At 36.6% G+C, this 23,399-nt stretch overlaps 2 protein-coding genes across 3 annotated transcripts; one reads left to right on the top strand and one right to left on the bottom strand.

The window, feature by feature from the left end:
* Positions 1-1,654: 1,654 nt before the first annotated feature.
* On the bottom strand, positions 1,655-14,971 carry LOC132697282 (blood vessel epicardial substance-B-like). The gene is made up of 9 exons (XM_060662643.1): positions 14,831-14,971; positions 13,683-13,994; positions 12,467-12,720; positions 9,579-9,717; positions 9,335-9,515; positions 6,484-6,629; positions 5,080-5,300; positions 4,814-5,023; positions 1,655-3,791 (listed from the first exon to the last, which is right to left on the bottom strand). The coding sequence occupies exons 3-9, from the start codon at positions 12,708-12,710 to the stop codon at positions 3,604-3,606; spliced, it is 1,329 nt and encodes a 442-aa protein (XP_060518626.1). The 5' UTR covers positions 12,711-12,720; positions 13,683-13,994; positions 14,831-14,971; the 3' UTR covers positions 1,655-3,603.
* A 117-nt stretch (positions 14,972-15,088) lies between these two features.
* LOC132697281 (sodium channel protein Nach-like) lies at positions 15,089-23,393 on the top strand. 2 transcript variants are annotated; one of them, XM_060662642.1, is made up of 9 exons: positions 15,089-15,224; positions 16,495-16,656; positions 16,713-16,919; positions 18,578-18,874; positions 20,157-20,289; positions 20,388-20,730; positions 21,929-22,085; positions 22,135-22,241; positions 23,047-23,393. In XM_060662642.1, exons 2-9 carry the CDS (start codon positions 16,541-16,543, stop codon positions 23,238-23,240), a joined length of 1,554 nt encoding a protein of 517 aa, XP_060518625.1. In that variant the 5' UTR covers positions 15,089-15,224; positions 16,495-16,540; the 3' UTR covers positions 23,241-23,393. The 2 variants fall into 2 exon arrangements, with proteins under 2 accessions (XP_060518625.1, XP_060518624.1); XM_060662641.1 differs by having other exon boundaries at positions 23,014-23,391.
* Positions 23,394-23,399: the final 6 nt, after the last annotated feature.

The raw sequence follows: 23,399 nt of genomic DNA, 5'->3' as shown, positions 1-23,399 counted from the left end.
TACAAAAGTAAATTGTGAGTTTTTTATCGTGTTATGGTTTGTTTTGGTTAGTACATAATTGCAGGCTGAGTTTTATTTGGTTAGTTTGGGTTAGTTTTATTTAGTACAAAAGTATAGGGTGAGTTCTTCTTTTTGTTTTGGTTAGTACAAAAGTAGAGGATGCGTTTTCTTTTGTTTTGGGCCAGTTTGAGTTAGTTTTGGTTAGTACAAATGCACAGAGTTTTTTTTTTGGTTAATATAAAAATACAGGGTCAGGTTTTTTTATGTTCTGGTTAGTAGCAGAGTCAGTTTTTTTAAATATTTTGATTAACTTTGTTTTGTACTAACTAAGCAAAACTACAGGGTGAGTTTTTTTATGTTTTGGTTAGTACAAAAGTGCAGAGCGGGCTTTTTTTGTTTTGGATATTTTTTGATAGTACAAAAGTACAGGGTCAGTTTTTTTTAAGTTTTGGTTAGTCTTGATTAGTACAAAATGTTACCCTATAACGTTTTTTATGTTTTGGTTGCTACAAAAGTAAATTGTGAGTTTTTTATCGTCTTATGGTTTGTTTTGGTTAGTACAAAATTGCAGGCTGAGTTTTATTTGGTTAGTTTGGGTTAGTTTTACTTAGTACAAAAGTATAGGGTGAGTTCTTTTTTTTGTTTTGGTTAGTACAAAAGTACAGGATGCGTTTTCTTTTGTTTTGGGCCAGTTTGAGTTAGTTTTGGTTAGTACAAATGCACAGCGTGAGTTTTTTTTTGGTTAATATAAAAATACAGGGTCAGGTTTTTTTATGTTTTGGTTAGTAGCAGAGTCAGTTTTTTTAAATATTTTGACTAACTTTGTTTTGTACTAACTAACCAAAACTACAGGGTGAGTTTTTTTATGTTTTGGTTAGTTTTGTTTAGTACAAAAGTGCAGGGTGAGGTTTTTTATGTTTTGGTTAGTACAAAAGTGCAGGGCAGGCTTTTTTTGTTTTGGATATTTTTTGATAGTACAAAAGTACAGGGTCAGTATTCTTTTAGTTTTGGTTAGTCTTGATTAGTACAAAACGTTACCCTATAACGTTTTTTATGTTTTGGTTGCTACAAAAGTAAATTGTGAGTTTTTTATCGTGTTATGGTTTGTTTTGGTTAGTACAAAATTGCAGGCTGAGTTTTATTTGGTTAGTTTGGGTTAGTTTTACTTAGTACAAAAGTATAGGGTGAGTTCTTCTTTTTGTTTTGGTTAGTACAAAAGTACAGGATGCGTTTTCTTTTGTTCTGGGCCAGTTTGGGTTAGTTTTGGTTAGTACAAATGCACAGAGTTTTTTTTTGGTTAATATAAAAATACAGGGTCAGGTTTTTTTATGTTTTGGTTAGTAGCAGAGTCAGTTTTTTTTAAATATTTTGATTAACTTTGTTTTGTACTAACTAATCAAAACTACAGGGTGAGTTTTTTTACGTTTTGGTTAGTTTCGTTTAGTACAAAAGTGCAGGGTGAGGTTTTTTATGTTTTGGTTAGTACAAAAATACATTGGGAGTTTTTTTACACTGTGGTAGATATTTTTGATGTATGGTCACCAAAAAATAAAAAACCTTTTCGATTTATTAGGGATAAAATTTCTTAACACTTTGGTGTTTTATCATTCCCTGCTACAATTAAAATGTATTTTTTAATAAAATAAAACGACGATTTGTTTTTTTATATAAAACATTTATTATAATCTATATAACACGTTAACCACGACAAATATAAAACATACAAATATAAATATATACACTTATATAAACACCGATTTAAAATATATACAAATCCGATTAAATGCTGCCACGCACGTACAGGGCATTTATTAATTCAGCGCCGAAACGTAAGAGCGTAAAACGTAACACGTAAACATAACACAATCCAACTTTTCTTTTTAGAGAGACTGATGGATTCACCTGGGGCACTCATTTAATAAACACCCCTTACAACGTATGTTTTTATTACGCATCGATATATAATACTTATGAAATACAGAGTGTCCCAAACTCAATCGCCGACTCAATTCATGTCATCGCAGGCGTTAAAATAAAGTCGGAAATCGCGTTTCACGAGCCCAAATAAAAGGTTTCGAAGAACCGTTGAGTTTTGGGACGCCCTTGTCACAACGGAGAACACGACGACGTTAGGATAATTCAAGATTATTACCACAAAAATAGAGTATATTATGATTTCTGGAAGGCAAATCGTGTAGAGCTTAACCATTACGGTCACATTTTAAACACGAAGTATCGTTCGATGGGAATACTTTTGACGTGATGTTACGTAAAAAAAGCACCGCTAGAATCTTCTTATCTGTGACCTAGCGTAGGCACTGAGTCGTGGTCTGTGGCTAACCAAAAAGTGACGTCCGTAATATTACGAGACAACGCGTTTTTACCGATTTAAAGTGTCCGCGAACCATTGAACTAAATAAACACATTGGAACTGCCGCTGATTATTCATAATAACGCAAGATCAGGAGAACATTGGAAATCCCACGTAAATTTTTAAATGACCAGATATCAGCTGTTCACAACCACATAACCCCAAATTGTAAAAAAAATCTTATTTAATGATTGTAATTTAGCGGATATTGAAATCATGGAGTGGACAAGTGGAAAGCGCGAGGCAAGTCATCCATTTAACGTTGAAGAAAATCCTGAAGTAGAAAGCGAAACTATTCCTGTTGAGGGAAATCAGAAAACGTCGGATGACTCCAATAAAAACCTCGATGATTTAATAATAGTATATTATGCAAGAAGTGCGGTAAACGGCATTTGAGTGTTTAATAAACGAGTGAGTTAAAAAGTTTACCGAACGTGATGCATACTATACTTTTTCTACGATCTTTAGTAATTGCGTATACTTTCGCAAAACCTAAAAAGTATTGTAAAATATTTCCTCTTTTGATTAATAAGTCATATTATTATAATTATTATATAACATTTGGGCCCATTTAAAACTATATGTTAAGAGGGCAAGAGTATTTGTTATTGTTTTTTTACTTCAATAGTTTTTTATTTGTTTTATTTATGTTCCACTTGATTTAAAAATTATTTTTCAAAATAAATAAAATCTGTGAAATTTTCTGTTTCCAAATGAAAAAAGGAATCACCTCTTTAAGATTTTCGCGTTTGTTTCGACACACCCTGTATAACAAACTTTATTCAGATATTTAGAAGCGATCTTTATTTTATTTTTATTTTGCCTGTTGTCGCCTTTTATATTCTGGAAGCAGTTTAATTACGTTCCTGTAAAGTTCTTTCCAATCTTCCCTTTCCTAATTACCTAATTCCTATTACAGCTCTCGTTTTCTCTATGAGGTTGGCGATTGTAAAAAAACCGGGTTGCATTTGGATATAATGCAGCCATATTAAATTACCGGAAGCGATTTACTGTAAAAAAAATTCTTCGTATTATTTATACTGAGAAACCGCAGATACAGGGTGTTGTTCGCCAAAACATATGGTTATGTGACGCTAGCGAAGTGAATTTGAAAAAACAAAGCAATTTAGGTGGGTGGTGCTCCATTTTATCATAACATTGTACGAATTTGGCACGACTACTTTAGTAGGTTCCGCTCCCGTAACGTAGACGTTATAAGTAAGACGTATACGTTACTTTTGTGTGTCGTCGAATTTTACTTCCCTAGTCGTCCGCCGGAGGGAGCGGCTACGTTGGGGCGTGACGTGATCCTCCGGAATGCGTGGGCCGTTTTGCGAGAGGAAGGGCGACGTAGTCGGAAACTGGGAGGCCACTACCGGCATCCAACACTGTTGGGACTGCTGTAGCTTGCCCGTCGAACCTAGTCAAATTTTTCGAAAAAGTATTTTTGAAATTTTTTTAGATAGTTAAATTATGCTACCCATAGGTATTTTTCAAAAGTTAATTTCAATGGTCTCAATACGTTGATTGTGATTGAAAAAAAAAACAGGCAATAAAGGAGAAACGAGATATTTTCTATGAATTTGAAAGGCTGAAAAGGCAAAAACGAGAACAAAAAAAGACAACATTAAAAAAAACGAAGAAAATGATAACAAATAAGATGCGCAAAGCAAAAACATTAAGGCAACCGCAAATTGCAAGATAATTTTTACGAATTTTTTGGGCGCAAAAGGCGAAAAAAAGCTGAAAAGACGTGAGCGTGAGGCAAAATTTAAAAAGGAACAGAGAAAATTATTATATAAGATTTTTTGCTAATTTATTGGTTATTAACCGAAAAGGGATAAACGGACAAAAAAAGTGGAAAATTTAAAAAAAGAACAAAGAAAATAATTCGAAATAAGATGTAAAAACAAGAAAGATTATTATAAAAGAAAGTTACAAGATATTTTGTACTAATACGGCGGATATCAAAGGCGATAAGAAGCTGAAAACGCTTAAACGCGGAAAAAAGAGGCAAATTTAAGAAAGGAACGAAGGAAATGACTATAGATAAGGTGTAAAACGAAAATTGCAAGATATTTTCTGTTAATTTGTTGGAAATCAAAGGCGGAAAGAAGCTGAAAGGGTTTAAACGCGGAAAAAATAGGCAAATTTTAAGAAGGAACGTTCAATGGAATGAAAGGAATTAAGTACGAAACTATCAGTTTTCCCTGTAAATATAGAAGTATATTATGCTAGAGGATATGTTGGAGAAGCAATGGACCTGACAATAGGTCGAAGGGATACAGCAGGACGAACCCAGAAGATTTATAAATAGTATTGTTACCGAATACATAACCTTCGTTAATTTTATTTTACAAATTTCCCGAACAGGCATTCCTTCATTTTAAAGACAAGTAAGTTAAGTAAGCAAATGCAAAGTCATTTACTCAGCGCACTCACCGTCCAGACTGTTGCACGGGTTCGACCTCATCGAGGTCCTGTAGGCTTGCGACCTCACGAGGCCGGTGGTGCCGGTGTTGACCGCGTCCATCGACATGCTCCTCGTGTGAGCTTTAGCCCATAGCTCGCCCCGCTTCTCTCTGTTCCGCTCGTCGCTCAGACCGCTCAGGTGCTCGTTGAGCGCGTACAGTTTCTGAGTGATGTCCTTGCCTGGACACGCGAGTCATTCAGACCTTGCGGCTATGCCGCGGAGTCGATTGTTTTACCTATGATCGAGTCCATGACCGTTTTGAGCATGGGTCTGTGTCTCAGCACCCGTTCGAGTTTCATTCGGGACCAGCAGAGGTAAGCGCTGTCCTCCTCTGCGGTGATGGTCACCTGGAAGACGTCGTCAGACTGTTCGTGGTTCGCCTCCCATTCCGGCGAGTCCACGAACTGATGCTGATTGATGAAGTGTAGATGGGTGTCGTCGCAGGTCACTCGAAGCCTAAACAGCCAGGTATACGTATCAGACCATCCACCATACATGGTGTCAAAGTAATATTTGTGTGCTCAGCGATATTCTACTACCAAAAAAAAAAAAAGGAACAAAGAATTTGCATAAAATTTCTGAATCTACTTTGAGCAAAAAAAAAGTTTGTAAGTGGTACAAGCTGTTCCAAGATGGCCGAGAAGACGCAAATAGTGTCGAAAAATCGTTGAATCACTATTAAAGAAGTGACTGAAGATGTCGGCGTGTCTATTGACTCGTGCCATGCAATTTTTTTCCGAAGTTTTGAGTATGTTCGGAAACTGCTGAATTTTGAACAAATGGACCGTCGAAAAAATTGTCAAACGACATCAAGGATGATCCTGATATCATGGGTATATGGATCAAAGCCCAGTCGTCCCAATGGAAGAACCCAGAATCACCAAAACCGAAAAAAGCACGTCAACTATTATTTTATGTATTAAAAGAAAAATTGAAATATTGGTTCAGGTATGTACTGAGTATTCCTACTTGTCCAATCTGTGATATTTTTCAACTAGAAATATTTTTCCTTTCATATTTACTTCCACGCATTATATAACCAAGATAGGCTGTTTTGGTACTGGGTGTATATGACACTTCAAATGGCAGATGAAATGGAAAAGTTCACCATAGGCCGTAGACTATTATTGGTATTGATATAATAGGCAAACGGCCGTATCGTGAAACACGGGTAGACAGATAGAGATGACCAATAGGTAAAAAAAAGAAAGTAAAAAGTTTGAAATACTTGGGAGCCGTAATAACAGAAGACAATGATTCCAAAAATGCCAAAAAGACAAGGCCATGCGCACCAAACCCCTATCGGATAAAGGCTAGCGAACATAAACTTTATTTTATGACTCGAAGCAGAAGAAGCAATAATCGCCACGAATTGTATAAATATATAGTCCAAAAATTAAGCCCGACTAAAAATCCACATGCTGAAAGTAAAATGTCACCCGGTGGCAGGTGAACATAAGAAACCTACTACTTAGTTTCGTTTGCAATCGATATTTTGTTGCGGTTGCAGTGAGACGTCGGTGTTTGTAACCAATTTTACACCTTACAATCTAATCGGCTCATTAAGGCTCGCGTTTAATTTTTAAAAAATGCTGAGTTCTTATTTCTGGTTAGATTTGTGTGGTAAATTGTGACTCACCTTCCTCTGAGCAGCACCGACAGTCTCTCGTCTGCGGGGCTGATATCCTCTACAGCGTAGATGTCGCCACTCTCTAGGGTCATCACTTTAGCCTCCTTAACCAACTCCTTGAAGTGTTTCTTGCTGATCCTTAGCGGTTTAAATATCTGCAACATGCGAGTGTAATTACCCGGCGCATCCGCCAATTCATCGGCGATTTATGAAAAAAACGTATTAGTGCATTGAACTTTAATAAATTTATGAAAAAAAAAAAAGAAAACCGCAAATCACATGTTGCCAAAAAAAATCGCTTCGTTTATTATATAAAGATGATAACGAATCCTCAAAAATCTAACATAATTTTAATAATACATTGTGATTTCACTGTCACAGATAACAGAAATTTCAGATATTACACGTGTCTGAATTTTTTTAAACAAATCCTTTTGAGAAAAATCCACAAAACCGAAATTTGGATTTTTAACCGCGAATAGAGACCACAATTTTTGTTACTTTTTGTTACCTCTTTAATTTTTAATTTGACATCTATAAATTTAAAATCCGATTCCATCAGATGCCAAAATTACGTAAAAACTTCAAGACTTTCCCTAAACATGTTACGGAAATAGTAATAAAAAGCCATTTTTACGTTGGTTCTGTTTATAATTTTCGATACCTTAACCGATCTCAAGCTTCCGTTTCTATTAAAATGCAAATGAAATTCCTACTCACTTTACCCATCATCTAAATTCTATCGATCGTCACTCTAAGCCTTTAGTAGTTATCACCGAAAAATTCTTTTCATTATCTTTCTTCAATTCTACATTGTGGTACTTATTTACAGCACAGGTAGATTATTGCATTCGATAAGCCAAAACCTTTTATTTGCGAATGCACTATACCTCCACTGCTATCTTCAAAACGGTATAGAACGGTTGTCTTATAAACCGTTCTATACCGTTTTTTGTTCAAAAAAATCGTTCAAACAGACTTACGAGTGTTCTAGAAATCAATAAATTATTTTGAGTAATTTTTAAGGGAAAAAGGGTATTTTTAGACGATCTAAGGAACTTTCACGTCCACCTGTCTACATGCTACATGCTACGTCCTTTGCGGAAATCGCGTGAACTCGGTCGAATTATAACTCTCTCGCGTGTTTCTCGAATATGCAATGTTTTCGCGCCTAAACTTTCGGTCGATGCGGTTTCAGAACCTTTTCTTTTCCACACAATTTTCCTTATCACTATAACATTAGTGTTTGCTTAGTAGAGTCTTAAATCCCCAGTAGTTTGCCATAAATCTTAATAAATCCCCACAAACCTCCATAAATCGGCGGAAATTTGAATCTGAACTTAGTTCCTAGGAGGCTTACAGGGGGCGCAGCTATCATGTAGGAACAAGAAAACCTAGATTTGTTGAGAGAAAAAAATTCACAACATTAATTTTTAATAAATATTTGGTCTGGCATTATGAAAGATTTTAAAATTGATCCACATGAACGCTATGCAGTTCTTGCAAGTAAGCAGCTTATAGCCTGGATTTCAACCTCACGGATTTCTATAGATCATCTGAAGGGCTTAGTTTATCTGGAAGAAATCACATCAAGTGAGGATATTTTGAATATTTATGAAAAGGCGGGAGGTACCTTGTTATACCTTGTATTCTTAATGGTTTGTACCGTTATTTGTTAAATTGAAATATGAAACCAAAACTTCAAGAAATAACGAATATTTCCAACAAACAACCAAATACATGGAACATAAAATAAAAAATTAAACAATTTAAATTACAATCAAACATCAGTAGTCCCTGTTTTACCGTTCATTTTGTTTTTTGAATAATTTTTTCTGTCGACGAAATAAAATGTTTAAATTATCAAAAACATTTTAAGTAGGTTTTTTACAAAACTTCTGGATTCCTCCTGCGTCGGTTTTTGCTTAGTCGAAATTGCTGACGTTTCGCCAATTATCCTGTTGGCTTCTTCAAAGCTTGACTGAAACTGCATTACTAAATCATTTGTACACTTTTAGAGGAGTTATTTTTTTATGTTTCTTTTATTTTATTTCTCTTCCTTTCTGTATTCTATGTTTCATGTCAATGTCAATTATTTTGAAATGTCACAGAACTTTGGGTGTAATATTTCATTAAGAAAAAGTATTGTTTTATAATAATAATAATAATAATAATATAATAAGCATTAATATTTCTTTGTGTATGGGTTTGATAATAATAATAATATTTATTTTCCCAAAGAAAACTACAAAATTGTATAGGACAAAGAAAAAATTAATCGTTTTTTAAATAGACAAGTTTTCAAACGTTAACTCCAAGGACAGATTGTTAAAAATACGAAGACTCAAATATTCAACTGACCTACAGTAGGTAATTGCAATTTACCGCTGTCTTGTATGCTTAGAATGTTCTTTGGCAACTCACTTAAAATTCCATAAATTGTTAAACCAGCTTCTCCCTGGAAATGATATGTATATACTTTTTTGAGCTCCGCAAATTGATCCCATAATGTAATCGAGACTCCATCTTCTTGCGCAACTGTTGTCTAGTTAAAATCTGACGACAATTTATAAAAAAGATAGTTTATACTATGTAGACTTTCAGACATTCATCCAAACTCAGTCCTAGAAACCTCACCGTATGCCTACTTGAGATAGTGTCATTGCCTAAGCAGATACTAGAATTATCACATTGTTTTGTATGTATGAAACCATATAGTTTGGGTTTTGCATGCATTGAAATACAGAATATTTTTTCCAAACCATGCCACTAAACTATCGAGTACCCTGCAGCGCTTCTCTAAGAGGTCACACCATCCGAATGCATCACAAAACCGTTTCAGGTAAAATTTTTAACGTACCTTAATGTAAAGTTCGGTCAGTTCGGGCGTGAGGGTGGGGGGAAGAAACCTCCACGTCAGTAAGGCAGTGTGGACGCAGTTCAGCAGCACTATGATCGAGTTCCACAGCAGGATGTCAGGGGCGCAGATCTTGACCCCGCCCCAAACCGCCAGGAAAAAATAGCCGAACGATAGTAACGCTCTGTAAAAAAATGGCGTAAAAATTATTACATTTATACATATATACCAAACGGGCGGGACCCACCTAACTAGGAGAACGCTCTGTTTGAAGCTACCGGGCACTAGGAACGCGGCGGCGAAGAAAAAATTCGCTGTCTGGAAGAGACTGTGCTGGGCTTCCTTCCACTCCTTGCACATCACCCACGACGTGTCGTCGATGGTGCCTGCGAAAAAAAACTACGTTTAACTGCGCCGCGTTCTATACAAGCGGTGCACCGCTCCCCGCTCGGTCAGTCGGTCGAAAAGAGAAACCGGATCGCGTGGTGTCACATGGCGTCCCCCATACGTAATGGTACAAGGCAAAATAAAATCCTCCGTCGAAGTCGAAGTTAGAAAAATTTGTATGCAGATTTTTAATGAAGACATCACTTCTTATATCTTTTTTACACAAAAAGGTGTCGCCTTTTTCAAGAAGTTTAAATTTGAAATCTTCAGTATAATCTGTCTCAATCTTCATCGTGCTGGCTGTATAACTTGGGTCGGTAGATATTAAAGAACAGAACATTAGGGACGTACTCTCAAAGGTTTCGGTGATAAGGAATTTTTCTTTTTTTATTTAGGTGGGTGTTAAATTAAATTACACTAATATATACAATAAATTCATAGCTAGGAGTACCTATACATAATTATATTTTTATTCTAAATGTCTAAATCTAATTCTATTTTTTTATCAGAGTCGTCATTGAGATTAATTATAATAAGATTTATGTTGTTTTGTATAGAAATGTAAGAGTCTGCATCTTTCCAGTTCTCATTTGGTATTAATTACATTTCTATATGCCAGAGTCAACGTTAAGCCCAACGTTGGATACCGCGAAAGGTCACAGTTTTACGGCCAGCTGGAAAATTATCTCGTTTATATGGCTAGGAATTTTCCGATAAATCGCCATCGCAGAAACTATTAACCGTGCCGCACAAAGGTGTTACTTTGCCGCGTCGGTCGCGGAACGCCTCTATTTGCACAATTATCGGCCAATTACTTTCGCCCCCATAATGCCTACATACAGGGTGTCAAAACGTAGATGTGGAATGGAAAATATTTTCACGTAAATGTCTAATGTGTCTTTTTTTTATCACGGAACCTCTGCCATTTTGCAAAAAAATATATTTTAGAGAATTTTATGCGCGATTAAACTACTTGAGTTGATGCGGTTAGTCGGCATTTCAAACATTGGAGATAAATGAAGAAATTTTAAAACATTTTATCTTTTTTTTTTTAATTGAATGCCCACTTCAAATGCCTCATTCCATTAAAATCCAGTTCCACGTGCTGCTGAATACAATAAAATAAAATTAAAATGCTAAGTATTATTTTATTTTAGAAATACTTAATTCATCAGTAAAAGCGAATAATTATTATTATTTTGTTAAATATTCCTGGATTAAACAAAGATCGTGATTTCTAACTTAGAAAATGGATTAAATGTTCAATATATAATCCCCTTCCCAATCCACTGCAAAAAGCGTACATACAACATGTTTTTAAAACAACAAATTCATCAATAACTAATTAGAAAAGCATTTCTGTAATCAATATTCGGCAAAACAACTAAGCAGTTTCCCTGAGAAATTTTTAAAAATGAAAACCCGTCGACAAATACATGCGTTCTATTTCGTTTTATATCTGTCATAGTTTTCGAAATATTTGAATTTTTGTTTGACTCTTTAAAAAAGTAGGAAAAAATATATGTAGTTTATCAATAAATTATATTTTTCGGAAGATTTTTTTTGGACTCGTCAAAATTGAATTTTTCTAGTCTAGAACAGTAGAAAACATAGACATCATTTGAACGTTCCCGGATTTAACAAAACCAACAGAACGAGGAAAAAATTAATTAAATAAGGGAAATATTTATTATTACAAATTTATGAATATAACACATTTTTCTATGGTTTATGGTATATTTTTATCACTGTTTTAATGCATTAATATAAAGATATATTTGCAATTTGACACCGGTATATAGTCGACACTATGCAGGGTCTCTCAACAACACATGGTGTTTCTCGATTTTTAAGTCTGTTAAAAAACGTGGTTGAATAGAATCGAATCAAAAAGCAATGATTTTACTATTTTTCTTCAACACTCACAATATTAAACAATTAATTATAATAGCGCTATATTTTTTGCAAAGGACTCAAAAAAGCGCACATATAACAAATTCTAATAACTAATCGGAAGATTGTTTCACAAATCAAAATTTGGCAAAACAACAAGACAAAAATGCTGTTCAATTTTTTAAAACACCCGACCCCCTCTGGAATATTTTATTTTTTTAAATAAAATGCATAATTTTCGATATAAACAAATCTATATGTCACAACTTTCGAAATATTTGCATTTTTTTTTACTCTTCAAAACTGAATTTTTATTCCGCTATATTTCTTTATTTTCTAATCGGAAATAGTAGAAAATATTTAAGTTATAGGGACGTTCCTGGATTAGACAAATTATTTCTAACAGAAACCGAAAAAAAATGGATTAAATAAGGGAAATGATTATTATAACATATTTGTATATTTTTTATAATATAATTTTATAACTGTTTTAATGCCTATTACAATTTGACAATTTTTGCCATTTTTTATGGCAATTGTCATTTGCCATAAAAATGGCTCATGACAAAAGACGTTTTAAGGGTTATAATAGTAGTAGGAATGTCTAACTTCTACATCCACCGTCTTAAGATTACTAATTCGCTAACCAAAGAATTTGAATTTAGGTTTGCTACTCATCAAAAATGACAGCACCGCTGACAATTTACGGTATATGGCCCATATTATACAGGGTGTCTTAACAATACATGGTGTCTCGATTTAAAAAAAAAATAAAACGCGTAGGAACCTGTTACCATTATTAACCCGACATTATACCCCTTGTAACGTGGGAAGCTGTATAAATATCAAGCTTACCATTCATCATCTGATAGTCATAGTCGATCAGATCGGAACTGTTCGACACGTTGTAGTAGAAGTCGCTAGCGTTCCAGTGCACCAGGTTCTCCAGATACGTGTAGTTGGATTTTGTAACGTTGACCTTGGTGCGGTTCAGTTCGAGGTACATGTCGTTGCGGTTGCCTTGCGTGGTCGTTTTGGCGATTGAAAGGTTCGTTTTCGCGAGATGCGTAGGAGTTTGCGTGATCACAGGTATTTCCATAGTTACCTTACTGAAAAACGACTTTGATTCAACCTCAAAACTACTTTTCCTCATAGAATTAATTCACGTAGGTGGTTGGCAGAGAAGAAAGGTAAGAAAATTTTCAGTTACTTTATTGCTTCGGTTGCCAGTTCTGACGTAGAACTTTCTACTGTTATATTTTGGCTAAATAAATACAAGTTTGAAGTTTTGCACAGTCAAACATGTTGACCAATTACGTTTTTTAAGATACTCAACTGGAATTTTAAATTTAAACGCGACTTACTGCCTAGTCTTTCCATTATTTTGGTCAATATCAACGCAACACATGTCTGGTGTGAGATTTTGAGAGACCAAATTATACCTAGATCCTTTATTCTTTAAAGAATCAAATGTTACTAGTTTAGTTATTAGAGTTCCTAGTTTTTTATCATACAATTACACGATGATAGAGAACGCACAGATCAATTTTATGTAGTTAGTATTTTCAACTTTTTAAATAGTGGCTTACGGTGATCCTCACTTTCTACACCACACAAAGTGCGAACAGTTTTTTTTCTGAATTTTAGAAATTGATTTCTTTCGTTTTTTGGTACCTATATTAGTGTTTATTAGTTTTATATTTTTATATAAAATATGTTATGATTTTTTTGTGCTTTTTCATAGCATACTTCCGCTTGCACTCGTTTTCTGGTCCCTAGAGGGTACTTTATAACCGTAGTTCACCGTGTTTAGCAAAAATTACTTTTTTTCTTTAACTATTTTTAAAATAAATGTATTTTTCGTAACCTAGCGCGTCTCTTCACCCTAGGAAAACGGAGCAGTTGTATTTTTTTATTTTTAATTAACCCATCACAACCATTTAAAATAGGTTTCTTTTTTTATTTTTTCTACCCCCCTCCGAATTTTCACGTGCTCGAACGACGGCCGTAAACAAAAAGCCATGCATCTCGAATAATAACAAAAACGAACCATGCCGTCTCGTATACTCACAAAATACATTATATATCGCACATGGTAGCATTGAGGGGGGGCGGACTTTGCGACCGTGTGGACCTGCTAAACGCGACGCTGACGTGTGTGCCAGTGCGTCCGTGTTTTGAAATCGTCTTTACTACAAATCCCTACGAGGCGACGTCTAAAGCGCCCAGAGTCGTCGAAGGGGGTGGAGCGGGGCGCGGAAATCGGCGCGAAGTTGCCACGTGATGCTCATTGTCGACGTCCTCTCACGTGACGTGACGTCAGCGCTCGTATTTATTAGACATTAATCATTATTTTTTCAGAAGATTGAATCCCAGCATAAGTCTAAACAAGCAACCAATTAAAAATTTATTAATAGAATGAAATACGGTTTATATGATTCTAGCTTTTCTATTGTCCCTCATCTGTCTATAATTATAATAATGATATAATAATAAACAATTATCATAGTTTTTTTTTTATTCCTCAACCTTGAAATACATACAATATTTGAGTTGTTCTTGGGTTGAAGTTGTTCGATAACAGCAAAATTCACAATGTGGTTCTTTATCGGGAATCTTAAGTACATACTAATATCATATAAGTTAAAAAATATTTACATACTTATATGAAATATTTTGACACTAAATTATGTTATAATTTAAATATTAACAAATAATAAATAATTTTCCCGTATTCAAAAAATAGTAAATTATATATACCTGGTATCCCAGGCTAAAAATGAAACTTTTTTCCATAAACATATGTTATATTAATAAAAAATGTTTTGTTTGTTTTTGGTAACCTAGTATAATACACTTTTTTACACGTACACGTATTATTTAAAAATGAAAAAATAAACAGTATTTTCGCAGTTTTCGCAAAAATCTAATCCATTAAATAAATAAATATGAAATAAATAAATCTAGTTAAAATATACATTTCCTGCATTTTAAAAACGGTTGTTAATGTCTTGTTGTGCCTAATTTTATAAATAAAACATTAATCTGTTATTTACATCCTTATTATTTCTTTAAAAGGGGTATTATTTAGAAATGAGAAATTAAACAGTTTTTTCGCATTTTTTTGCATTTTGATCTAGTTTTCGCAAGAACGTATAAAGGAAGACAAAAATCGTGGTTTATATTAACCCTGCTTTTGTAATGCAAAAATGTACGTACCACAGCGAGTTGCCTGATTAACGAAAAGCGGCAACGTCGCGACGAGCGACTCTGTGTCCCGTAGGCGTCGTTTTCCGCCGACGCACGCCGCGTATCGCGACGCCACGCCCCGATTGGCAACCGTCCGTCGCGTTTCTCGCCGTTTTTCCATATCGGTTTTCCGATCACGATTCCGTTCGGTCGACTGCGCCATTGTATTTCCACAGGGTCGATATCGGGCGAATAACTGAGCCGGACACACAGGCGCGCGCGAACTTCCCGGAATTCCCTTTAATCCCGGACGACTCATACAAGGTGTTTACGATTTTTAAGGCGACCGAGCTTGGCTTTTTTTTACACAAACAACGATAAGTGAGCAGGTGTATTATCGTAATGCAAAATCCATAACTTCAAGGTAATGCTCTTTATTGACCGTAAGACCTTGTGGTAAGAACTCTTGATGAACTACGCCACGATAAACAAAGGAAACAGTAAGCAAGACTTCGACATTTAATCGAACTTGACGCACTTATTTCGGTCTTGGCGATTCTGGGTTCTTCCATGACCTTTTGGAACATATCAGGATCATCATTGACGCCATTTGACAGCTCTTGAGCGATGCTCTTTTGATGGTGCTTTTGTTTAAAATTTAGCAGTTTCGAAACAAATTTAGCGGCTACACGTTTCATGTCCCAAGCTTTGGAAAAAATTGCAGGCCACTAGCCAATAGAGACGCCGAATTCTTGTATTTGTATAGGAATAGTCAAAATACATAATATGTACAATACGCATAGACACAAAAAAACATTTACTCAAAAAAATTCGTTCAGATTATAAAATGTTTTGGAAAACAAAAATATTTTTATTCGTTTTTTGAATAGACCAAGTTTTAAACTTTTGTCTCTTAATTCCAAAGGTTAAAAATACGAACACCCAAATAATCAGGTGACCTCGAAGTCATCGACAGCCTACAGTACAGAACACGTATACTTAGAATGTACGTCACCAACTAACTTAAAATTCCATAAATTGTTGAACACATACAATGACATTTCAAAAATCAAAAGACTCACTGTGAAATGTTGAAACAAGAGTATCACAATGAGAACTCCAGTTTACACATTCATTCAAACTCAATCCTAGAAACTTCACAGTATCCCTACTTACGATAGTGTCATTACCAGGTAAACAGATATTAAAATTATCACATTGTTTCTGATAAATGTGAAACCTCAGAGTCAGTTCATCAACAACCGTCGCAAATTTTTTGTTTGTGTAATCCGGTGAAAAGTAACGGCGACTACCCATGATCAATAACTATATTTACAAGATACACTACAGCACCAATACTGAATAATTTAAAACGCAAATTATAAAAAGCTTCCAGTTCTTTATCACAAAAAAAAACAAGCATTCCTTTATATTAGTTAAACATGGTAAACAGGCTCTTAATGTATGGAAATTAATACTTCAAGCATTGATACTGCATAATTTTTTCCGCCACTGTACCTGCTAGCGTGAAAAACTCTGTTTTTTTTTGTTTTCGAAAACTATTCAATTTTTCTTTTCATTCTTTCATGATTACAGGTTGGTTAGTTGGTTTAAACAACTGATAAAAATCCCATCTCTTTCCGGTCCGTGTAAAACAAGACGCCGCTATTAAAAAATTCATATTTCCCTGTTAGGGCTCGCGTGTAAATCAAAACAGTCGACACAAAGCCACCGATCGAGATGGCGCCTAATTCGATACACGAACTGTTGAAAGAGCAGCTCGTGCAGTTTTGCTTACACACGTCGCTGCACGGTTGGTTGCATACCGTGCTGCCTGAGAAGCGACAACTGGAAAGGTATAAGTTTGGGTTAATTTCTTCAATTGCGCGCAAAGGGACACGCGTTTTTGTAGGTGGACGTGGGTGCTAATATGCTTGACGTCATTATCGACTGCCCTGTGGCTCACTTTGACCGCCTGGTTCAAGTTTCAAGAGAGCCCGACGATCCTGGTGTCCGACTCCAAGCAATACCCGATTTACCATTATCCGTTTCCCGCGGTAACGATATGCGGTTATAATAAAATCTCCAAAAAGCGAGCGTACGCGTTCGCCGAACAAACGTAAGTCAATTTTTATGATATACGATCGTGGGGGAATTGGATATGGGCGAGTGCTCGCGGCGACACTGCCCGCCGGAATGTTGTACTTCTTTTACTTTCGTAAGGCCTTTGCGTTGAGACCATTCGTGGTGTTATTTGTTTTAGACTGCGACGATACAACAAGGTGGATCGAGTAGGCAGTTATTTTTACATTTCCACAGCAGAATTGCACGATATTTAAAATATGTCGTTTTTGTGCTGATATAGTCTGAGTTTTTACATGACCCCGTCCATATTAGAATATAAAAAATTGAGGGAACCCTACATGAAAGAAGTGTGCGGCCCTAACGTGAAAAAGTGTGACGTCTTAATGTCTTAGTAAAAGGGTCTTGGTTAGATTAGTGTTGTGTCAATCGTTCATTTTGCGAGGACCGAATCAATCAGTGACCAATTTCGAAAAGGACCGAATTATTTGAATCAATCGTTCATTTCAATACTTCTTGTTGCCAACATAAGCGGCAATAGTCACTGAATCTAAACAGTCCGAACGACGGGATTTACTTCACTTACTTTACTGTACCTAGAAGTCAGAAAACTCATCTCTAATTAAAACACCCAACTTCTGCTTTTCTTTCTAATACTTTCCACATTAAGAGATATTATTAAGTTCATAAGAAGTATAATGTATGACCAAATTTACTACCTATCCAAAAATCTTTCACGGTGGCAAAGATATCTACTGCGCTGAACGTATTTATGTGTTCATCTGCTGTGATCTGGTAAAAAATGAGACCGCTAAATCTCTAGATGGAAACTGATGAAGCTGTAAATGAAGGTTGTTTCTTCGTTGGGGAGCTTGCCTAAATTGCAATCGAATGTCTGTTGATCTCTTTGTTAAGTTGAAATCACTTAACTCTTTACTATTTGATGATGACCCGCTAGAGATAAGGACGACTCTAGCTACATGTTTAGAAAACTACATGAAGAATAGTGCATGGTAGTGGGTAAAGAAGAACGAAAGGCTTGTTACCAAACTTATGGGTTCCTCCTGCGTCGGTTTTTGTTGAGTCGAACTTGCTAACGTTTCGCCAATCATCCTGTTGGCTTTTTCAGAGCTTGACTGAAACTGGCTCGGATCATACCCGTAAGTAAATAAACTAAATCAATAAGACTCTTCTATCTCTACATCTTGAAATTGCTTCCATCTTGTCCCCATCCGAGTTCGATAACCTTTGAAAAATTGAAAACCAGATTTACCACTTATCCAAAATCATCTTCGATCCGTCACGGACAAAATGTATTGAGAGACCGGTCGTAAAATACCAACTAGGCTCAAAGAACATGAAAAAGTCATAAGACTAAGACAAATAAACTCATCAGGACACCACCAAAAATCCGAGAATCCACATTCACAGAGTATTTCTTTCTTTTGAGCCGATGTTTCTGGTTTTGTTCTTGTAAATGAAGACAATAGAAGAATCATTATCTACCATCTTCAATCAAACACTAGTAGAAAGCTTTTCTTACTAAATACTCTTTTACCTTCCTTTCGGTGGTAGTATATAGTCTGAGGGCAAACTAGTGCGCGCGTGCTCGATTGCCAGATTGCGCGCAATTTCCTGAAATTAAGGAAAACCAGCAAGTTACGTTGCTCTCCCAGCAAATGAATCGTTTTTCAGAGTGGGACAGGCCAACGTCAGTTCGTTCGCGAATGAACTGAGGCTTCTGACCGCCTTGATAACCAACGACGCGCGTGGCGACGACGACGCGAAGCTGCGACGAGCGTTGGACGAGCACGGCCTGTCCGCCGAGAGCGTCCTCGAACGTTTGGCGCCCTCTTGCGGCGACGAGTTGAACCAGTGCGCGTGGAAGAAGGAGGAGCGCAAATGCAGCGACATCTTCGAGCGGATCGCTACTCCAGACGGTTTTTGCTGCTCGTTTAACTATTTCGGTCCGAAGAATCACGTTTTTGGAGGGTAAAGAGGCAAAATTTACTATTTTACCGATTGCCTTTTTATTTTTAAGCCGGGCGTTCTTTGGGGGTAACGAAATCGTCCATTTTAATAGGCAAACAATTAGGTTCTAACCTCTTAAAAAAGTAACCTTTGTTCACTACTATCCAAGCATTGCCTCAACTTTATAATTTGAGGCTGTAGTGTACAGGGTTATTCATTATATTTTGACACCCACCTACAGGGTTAATTTTGAAATATAGAAAAAAAACTGTAAATGCAAAAGTTTGAAGATTTTTGCTCTATTATCTTTTGCAAATGTCAGGAAAAACGAACGTCGATCGCAAGCTGTCACAATGACAGCCACATCTTTTTTTTTTAATGGAACGCCCTATATATTGTTAACTTCTTTCTTCCTGATTATAAAAGCATACAGTTCTTAACATTTCGTTCAGCCGTTTTTGAGATATTTCAGTTTAAAAATAATTATCATTCCATTTCTGGACAATGGCCATATTGTTTAAAAATGGTCAAGTCTACCCCGATAGCAACCATATTATCTATATCTGCAATTGTTTTAACAACAATGTTCTACTTTTGACCACTAATCAAAACTAAAGTTAAGTTAAATAATTTGTTATTTCAAAATGTGCCAGTTAGGAATTTTTTAAATTCAATTTGGCATCAAGATGACGCCCTTCCACATAATGTCCAACCGATTATCTAAATAATAAATTTAGACTTTGGATAGGTAGGCAAGGAACTATCAAATGGCCTGCCAACTGCCCCGACCTGAATCTTTGTGACATTTTTTTTGTCGGGATACTTAAAAAATAAAATATATTATAATAGGCAAGTGATAAGAGAAAGACTAAACACAGAAAACCCTGAGTTGCTGTACTCAGGAAGTACAGCAACTCTTTTCAGAGAAGTCCGGATAGTTCCTCGGGCTCAATGAATTGGGCTTCTAGCACTCCCCTAGTTGTGAACAGCTGGTTAGGAGATGAGTAGGAATTTCCTCTGTACAGATTTGTCACCATTCCATCTCGATCTGGAGCTTGTTGCAAGGTTGCAATGGCGGCTGTGGTTTCATAACTTGGTACTTTGGGGACAGTTTTTATCGTGAATTGAACCCCTTGCTTGTTTTCTTGGAATTTTTCCTCCATCTCTTCTGTTAAAAAAAAGCGAATGTCCTTCTCTAATATTGTACTAGTAGTAGTGTCTTTTTCATTATTGGTTCTTCTTTACATTTTCAATAGAAAATTGTATATTTTTCGTAGTTGTGGGCCTTAATTATTTCTTCCAGGACGTTAGCGAACAAGGCGCCGAAATTGCCCAGGCGGGTGTCCACCTGCGGTTACCAAACCGGCCTGGAAGTTTTTATAAAGAACGACGTAGACGACTATTTGGCAGCGACCACGCCCTCCGTCGGCCAGAAAGTAATTTTTCTCACTTATGACCAGCGAATTCAATTTTTTCGAAATAACTAGTTGAAAGTAGGGTTAGAAACGACACAATGAGACGGGAGGCTTTGCAGGTGGTGATCCACCATCCGCGACAGTATCCGGATCGGTCGTTCCAATTCGTGACGACGTCGGTCGACAAAACATACCTGATCGGGATCCACCCGGACTTAGTGGTGACGTCGGAGAACGTCCGCGACCTGCCGGTAGAGCAAAGACGTTGCGCGTTCGCACGCGAGAGGGACCTGTCGAATTTCGAGCTCTACAGCTACCACAACTGCGCGATAGAGTATAAGATGAACGCGATCTTGGAATATTGCGGATGTCTGCCGTTTTATTACCGCAACCCGAGGGGATCGACGGCGAATTCGAAAATATGCACGCTCGACGACGTCGAATGTTTAAAAAATCGTGAAGGCGAGTGTTAAGTTTTATTTTTCCCGATTCGCCGATTCTATACATTCGCTGCAGATTAACCTGTATATTCTCTTGCAAAAAAAGTATCAATTCAACAGCAAGGCGGCGCTCAGACGCGCCCATTAGGTTTAACATCATTTCGAAAAACACCTTGTACATTTTTTTGAAAAAAAAAATGAATTGGCCATCAGGGCGGGGTCTAGATTCACCCATTAAGTTATGCGGACACATTTCAACAACACCTTGTATATTTTCTTGAAAAAAAAATCCAACATCATAGTCACATCGTATTTAAATTACATTCTGCATATTTTTAATTCAATATCAATTTGGCGCCCAAATTTACCGATTGCGTTTTGCCACGTTAGTTGGATAACACCCTGTTAAAAATTATCAGGAGTATAACATCCTGTATATTTTCTTGAAAATAAAATCAATTCATCAGGGCGGGGTCTAGATTCACGCGTAAATTATGCGACGAATTTCGATAACACCCTGTATATTTGTTTTAAAACCACAATTGATTTGTCATCAGGGCGGGGTCTAGATTCACCCATTAAGTCATTCGATGTCGTTTCGACAATACCTTGTATATTTTCTTGAGAAAAAAAATCAATTTGGAATCAGGGCGTTGTCTAGATCTACCCATTAAGTTATGCGACGTTATTTCGTTAACACCCTGTATATTTTCGTGAAAAAAAAATCAATTGGCCGTCATAGCGGGGTCTAGATTCACCCATTAAGTTAGACGACGTTAATTTCAATAACACCCTGTATATTTTCTTGAAAAAATATACAATTTGGAATCCCCGTATATTTTTTTGAAAAAAAAACTTTTTGGCATCAGGATGGAGTCCAGATTCACCCGTTAAATTATGCGACGTTATTCAAACAAAACAATTCCACGTCATAGTGGGGTCTAGATTTGCCCATTACGTTATCGGATGGCATTTCAATAACACTGTGTATATTTTCTTGAAAAAATAAATAAATTCGTCATCACCCTGTACATTTTCTTGAAAAAAAATATTAGGGCGGGGTCGGTTTAGATTCACCCAATATACGACGTTAATTTCGATGTATATAAAAAAAAAACAATTTGGCATCAAGATAGGGTCCCACATTCACCCGTTAAGATATGCGATGTAATTTCGATAACACTCTGTATATTTTCTTGTAACATGTTCGTGTTATAAAGGATTACTGGCGAATTCCGAGCCGTGGCTGGACTCGGACGGGAACGGGACGTCCGCGAATTATGAGTGTCCGGCGGACTGCGAGACAGCGTGGTATACGTTCGAGACGTCATCCGGCGACCTAGTCGGAACTTACTCGTTCGACGCGCACAGCATTTAGTAACCATTAACCGGAAAAGTTTGACTCTCTCCGACATTTTTGTTTCAGCGGTACCGGATCTTTCAAAAACGGCACCATGCTGAGAGTGTATTTCGCCGACCTGACAGGCACGCGACACAGGAGAGCGGTCATTTTCACGTGGTACACATTGCTAGGTACGTTCCTGACGTGTTTTTCGTAGCTTTCGGTGGTCAATATGTGCTGTTGTTCGCAAATGATTATTTTTGAGGTTGTTCTTCTCCCAACTAGTATATTGTTCTTTGCCATTTCAAACCCATTTTGTCACATCTTGTCTCTGCTGCATAGATTAACATAGGTCTCACTGCGATTTTATATATCCCCAGGCTTCCAGAAATATAACAAGCTTGACCTATTCATTGATTGATTGATCCGTTAGCTTCTTGATTGAAAAGGTGAAGAAGCTGTTTTAAGTGCGATAAGCATAAGCGTCTGCATAGCACATTACAACCTATATTCTAATGTCTTAGAAAGCTTTTGGATGAATGGGCTGATATCTCCTTGCCTACATCCTCTATTAATGTTTAATTCTGTAATTAGTAACTGTCTAACTCGTTTGGGTGTTTGGCATACCCTCAACTAGGAACGTCATTCACTTCACCACTGTCATCAAGAGTGGTTTCATAAGGTCAGGTGTGGTATTTCAGATTAGGCTATCCGTAGCAACTGATTCAAACCAATTTATAACACGATGGTTTCAGGATCTGAGCAAGTGTGTGTTAGACCCCTGATAAGCTTCTAAAAAATATCGTCACCATACAAAGGTTTCTTCATCTACTCGTATACCAGTATCGTAGTCTATACACCATTTTGTCACCAACCTTCTAACACTCACTGCAGCGTCCATGGTCGTTTGCTTTTGATTTGTGTAAATATATTCACATTAAACGGTTGTTTATTACGTTTCAGCCCACTACGGTGGCATTCTCGCCCTGTTCACAGGATTCAGTTTCGTCTCCGTCATCGAGATCGTCTACTTTTTCACCATCAGGCTCCTGATGAATCTCAAGAAGCGCGAAACGCGGGGCTCAAAAGCCGCGCACCGAATACGAGTTTACCCGAAGCACTTACCGATAATCAAGTCGGAAGCCGCGTCGTATGACGGGGACATCAGAAAAAGAACGAAAAGCAAGTAGGGTCGATGTGCGTCACGTTCCGTCATGGGTGGTCGGGAAATAAAACGCTCTGGATTGAAATAAATTAACGTATATATATTTAATGTAGGAGTATGAAATTTCGCATTCGCTAGCAGTTCTAATGGCCGCGCCATAATGTAAGGTTAATCTAATAATCTA

The sequence above is a fragment of the Cylas formicarius genome, unplaced genomic scaffold, assembly GCF_029955315.1.
Source record: "Cylas formicarius isolate icCylForm1 unplaced genomic scaffold, icCylForm1.1 PGA_scaffold_1__22_contigs__length_36826433, whole genome shotgun sequence".
Lineage (NCBI taxonomy): Eukaryota > Metazoa > Arthropoda > Insecta > Coleoptera > Brentidae > Cylas > Cylas formicarius.
Note: the sequence above shows the minus strand (reverse complement) of the source record. Positions and strands in the feature narration are given on the sequence as shown.